Raw genomic sequence first — 5000 nt, 5'->3', positions numbered from 1 at the left:
AGAGGTTTTGTGTTTTCACTATGTTGGGAACATCTCCTTAGTGGTGGAAAGAGAACTACAAACTGATACTCCAGTGGAAGCCTTGTTACTTCGCTGATGATTTACTTGAGTCGAAGTACTGCTGTAAAAATCTACTTCAGAAAAGAGTTAAAGAGGAGGAGTTAAAGGTACTGAGTCACTTTTTCAAAACAACAACTGTGTTAGGTGCGATCTTTTCCATGCAGCTAGAAAAGGAGGAGAGTAAAGGGTGTGAACTTCATTCTTTTAAAGATGCATTCGACAAAACTGCCACGGTTTGATTGAAGTGACGACCCTGTAGACCCCACCGACAAATGTGCAATAAGCACATGATACGACGGTTGAGTGCACATGTTTTTTTAGCATTTTGCGCGGTTTTGAGTATTCAGATCATTAATTTCTTCTTTTGAGAGAGAATGAGATGCGGTTCTCCGTCCTTTGGCCTCTCTCTTCCTCTTGCTCTTTCTTCTCCTCCGCCCCTCTCAGCCTCCGTTTCTCCTGCTGGTGACCAGAGCAGCTTTATAATTGGGGCTGTGATGGCAGCTTCCCTCCTGACTGCTCCTTTTAAATTACAAGCTCGGCTGCACTTTGTAAACTCTGCCCTGCCTCAGACAAGTCCCTGCCACTGGTTGGCTGAAAGAGTCTTTGTGACTTTTTGTTTGTGAGTGAATGGAAATTAAAAACGTGTGTGTGTGTGTGTGTGTGTGAGTGAGTGTGTGCGTGTGCATGGGTGACCCACCTGTATCTCCAGTTGCTGAACGACCTGCATCTGGACCCTGCACTGAGCAGTGCTGCGGTCATCTAGGGCATGGTCATTGTTCAAGTGTCTAGATGACAGATAGGGAGTGAGAGAGAGAGAGAGAGAGAGAGAGAGAGAGAGAGAGAGAGAGAGAGACTGTGATTAATCAATCAATTTTCTTTGCATTGTTTGGAATCATAACATAAATGGATACACGCTGGTGTCTACATGTAAAAAATGACCAAAAGCAAAGCTTGTACATTCCCGATCCAGTGTCGATTTAATTAATCAATAAGGGATCATGACTGAATCATTACTGGATCAATTTTGTGTGGTAAGCAGGGTAAGCAGCTTGTGGAGTTCAGCTTGATTAATTTGATTTAAACTGAGCTCTGAATGGTTAGAGAATGAAAAACAAATCATGATATTGGATGTTTATTTCATCTGGTGAAGGACGCAGCAGCTGTGTTTTTGTGAATTTGTGAGTGTGTGTGTGTGTGTGTGTGTGTGTGTGTGTGTGTGTACTCCAGTTGTGCTCGATGAGCCGTGATCTAAGGCAGCCACCTGGATATGAGCTCATGTGTTATCACACAAAACCTTATCTAAAGACTTTCTGTTAGCCTCACTCCACTCCATGTATTAACACCGGGAGTGTGTGTGTGTGTGTGTGTGTGTGTGTGTGTATGCGTGCATGTGTGTGTGTGTGTGAATGGTGGCGCTGTTTGTTTCCTCCACTGTGGGAGGACCTGAGACCTTCTGATCTTTCCCAGCGATCCCCTCCCTCTCTCCCTTCCTCCATTCCTTTTTCTCCCCTCTGTCATCACCAGGGTTATTCACAGGTTGCCGCTGCCTAGCCTGTGAGTGTGTGTGTGTGTGTGTGTGTGTGTGTGTATGTGTGTTTGTATGCTTCTGTGTGTGCGTACTTATGCCTGCGTGTTTAGTTAGCTTTTTGTGAGTGAAGGTGTATACAGAGAACATGTTTTTACAATATCCTTTGGTGCTACTTGTAATCTTTGTAATCCTCATAAAGTCACCACTTGTTTATTGTAAAAAATGTGTGTTACACAAAGTAAAGCGTGTGCCTGTGCGTCTTTAAGAAAGCAGAAAGTTGGGCAATATCAGGCGAAAAGGAGAAATGAAACAATAACAATGATGTCATCGCATGGCTAATCCAGGCAGATAGACAGCTCGACACAAGTGCACGATAATAATAACAAAAACATGATCTCACTCCCCCCTTTTCGCTCTCTCTCGCTTCTTCTCCACTTTCCGTCAACCTCGCTCTCCCTGTTCCTCACTCCCACTCGCCTCCATTCACCCCTTCCTACTCCCCAAATGCCTATGATTCACACTCATTCTGACAAAATCTGGCCCCCACACCTACCCCCGCCCTGCCCCATTCTCTATAGCCGAGCCATAAACAGTAGCGGGGTATTTTTTTTCTCTGTGTCCCGACAATGAGGCTCTGTTTACTCCTCTGAGCGCTGGCAGACAGGGCTTTAACCCACATTACACCCAGCTCCACCGACCACAGCCAGAGTATTATACCAGAGGACAGGGAGGAGGAGGAGGAGGAAGAGGAAGAGGTTGGGAGGGGAGGGGGTCAGAGAAGAGAAGAAAGCCTCCTCCTCCTGTCTCCCTCCTCTCTTCTTCTTCTTCTTCTTCTTCTTCTTCTTCTCCTCCTTCTCTCTCCTTTTCTCTCTCGGGGCGATGACTAAGGCTGGCTGGAAGGGAGGGCACTGTCGGACTGACGGCATTATCTGTCACTGGCTCTTTTTTTTCATTTCCCTCTCTTTCTCTGTGTCTCTCTCTTACACACACACACACACACACACACACACACTCACTCACTCTCACTCCTTCCATCTGCCCTGGGGCTACGTGAAATGAGACACCAAACAACAGCTTTCCACTCCAAACTTTCCCAGCCTGCCTGCAGCTTTGATCTGACTGTCCAATGCCATCACACTCGCAACACAGTCTTCTGTGATTGTGTGAGTATGTGTGTGTGTGTGTGTGTGTGTGTGTGTGTGTGCTTGTGTGTTTCATCACCCCTGGTTCTAAAAGCCAAGAGTTCCGGATAGATAATGAGAGTGTGAGTTTGTTTAGGGCTTCATTAGGAGCTTGTGAAGCCTTCGTTAGCGGCCACAGTGCCGTGGGGAGGTCCACTATACCGAACGTGACAGTGGAGGAGATAGCAGAAAGTCAAGGCCAGCTACTGCATCTCAGGCCCAAGAGTGCAGGAGTGGAAGGAAGACTGTTGCATTTGCATACCACTCCAGACACACGTTGCATTCACAAACTTTTTCATCTCCCTGTTTCTCCCCTTCAATCCCCACAGTGCTCAACAAAGATCCCCCAAACTGGCAACAAAAAAGGGCAGAGAAAGAAGAGCAAGGGGAAGAGAGGAGGGAGACGGAGAGAGCGAGCGAGAGAGAGAGAGAGTCTGTTTGATGTCTTTGCTATTGCTGCGGAAACAAAAGCTGTGATTATACAGTAGATGAGCTAATTAAGTAAAACTGCTAATGAAGTGAGGCAACAATTTGTTTGACCCTCCAGAGCAAACAACTACGAGTGTCAAACACCAGTCAGAAGGCAACGAGGACTTGGAGACAAATGGGTCAAACACACAAAGACACTCGCTCGTGTATTCATTCATGTTCACATCAATGCAAGAAATGCATGGAAGCAAGCATGCATACTTGCGCGCACACACACACAGGCCACACACACACTCATCATTTACAAATTCGACCAGTTCAGCTCCATCAATAAGAAAGAAACAGAATAAATTGTTGATAAGAATTGATATGAAATGCTTTGCATCGATTAATTTGCAATTCTTAAAAAAAGACCTAACAGTGATCTAACAAAATACTACACATTTTACTGTAATACATTTTTGTCAATCACATTTTTTAAATAAATAAATAAAAGAAAAAAAAATAGGTTATATTATTTTTTATACGTTTCAGAAGAAAAGGTTTTACATTATTGTACGTGTTTACTTAATGAATAGAAGATGTTGGCAAAAATAAAATTGTGGTTTAAAAGCTCAAATCAAATTGAATTGTTCCAAAAAAAAAAAAAAAAAAATTAAATCAAATCTCCAACTAGTGAATCATAAACTGAAATGAATCTCTGCTAAGCCAAAGATTCACACCCCTCACACACACACACACACACACACACACACAAACCCAAAGCAGATGCACTTCAGTAGCCAATGAAATATGTATTAGCTGAGTGAGTGATGATAGAGGGGCAATAGACAGAGGACAGAAAGACTTGTGAATAATGGAGGATTTACACACAATAACATATAGCTCTGTGTCACGGAGGGAGCGTGGGGGTGGGAGGCACGGCACACGTTTGTACCTACATGTACGTGTGTGTGTGTATGTGTGTGAGTGTGTGTGTGTGTGTAGGCATGCGTCTCAAGGGGGAGTGTGATGTAACAGATAGCAACTGAATTAGTACGGTAATGCAGAACAACACTAGTCTGTGTGACTGACACTTCATTTCTGGCACATGGCGTCCTGTTGCTCTGCTTCATCCTTTATTCAGATCATCTGAATCACAGAAGGTGTGTCTTTTATTAAAGGCACTTTTTCCTCCCACATTGCTTTGTACTGAGTACCTGAGCTGTTGAACTAATGCAGGTAAAGGGGACTGTGTTTGCTGCCAAAAATAGTGATAAAGTTGAAGCAACATGTTCTTTAACACAGGTCTTAAAGGAACAGTTCACCCAAAAGTGAGAATTTTGTCATTATCTACTCATAACACCATAACAGCCCTCTCCAAAACGACTGAAGGCAATCGCTACTGCTTTTTAGTGCTCCAAAAAGGGCAAAATAAATGACAACAAAATTGCCCCATATGTTGTAGCTCATGCAACATGATCCAAGTCTTCTGAAACCAAACAATCTCATTTTGTTTGGAAGACCTTTTTTTTTTTTTTAGAGCACATCTGCACTATAGCCTTTGACAACAAAACAGCTCATGCTAATGCGCACCCAGGCTTCACATGTCCACACTGTGCTCGATGATAAATCGACACACAAACTCAAAATGACGTGCCATGTTTACACCACTATGCTATTTATAGACCAGCAATATGAACTGAAGAGTTTGGTCTGTTACCAAGCTGATGATTCATTCCTTAGCACCCATATTCTGAAAATAGTTAGAGTGTGTTCTTTTCCTGGGTGCACATTAGTGTAAACTGTTGTACAGTTTACAC

At 43.6% G+C, this 5000-nt stretch overlaps 1 protein-coding gene across 1 annotated transcript in view; it reads right to left on the bottom strand.

Annotated features, from left to right (window-relative positions):
• Positions 1 to 5000, bottom strand: part of foxp4 (forkhead box P4) — a 105997-nt gene that overhangs the window by 13447 nt on the left and 87550 nt on the right. The window contains exon 10 of the mRNA XM_030052538.1: positions 758 to 845. Coding sequence (XP_029908398.1) covers positions 758 to 845 — 88 coding nt within the window. The remainder of the gene's footprint in view (positions 1 to 757; positions 846 to 5000) is intronic.

The sequence above is a fragment of the Myripristis murdjan genome, chromosome 5 (genome assembly GCF_902150065.1).
Source record: "Myripristis murdjan chromosome 5, fMyrMur1.1, whole genome shotgun sequence".
Taxonomy (NCBI): domain Eukaryota; kingdom Metazoa; phylum Chordata; class Actinopteri; order Holocentriformes; family Holocentridae; genus Myripristis; species Myripristis murdjan.
Note: the sequence above shows the minus strand (reverse complement) of the source record. Positions and strands in the feature narration are given on the sequence as shown.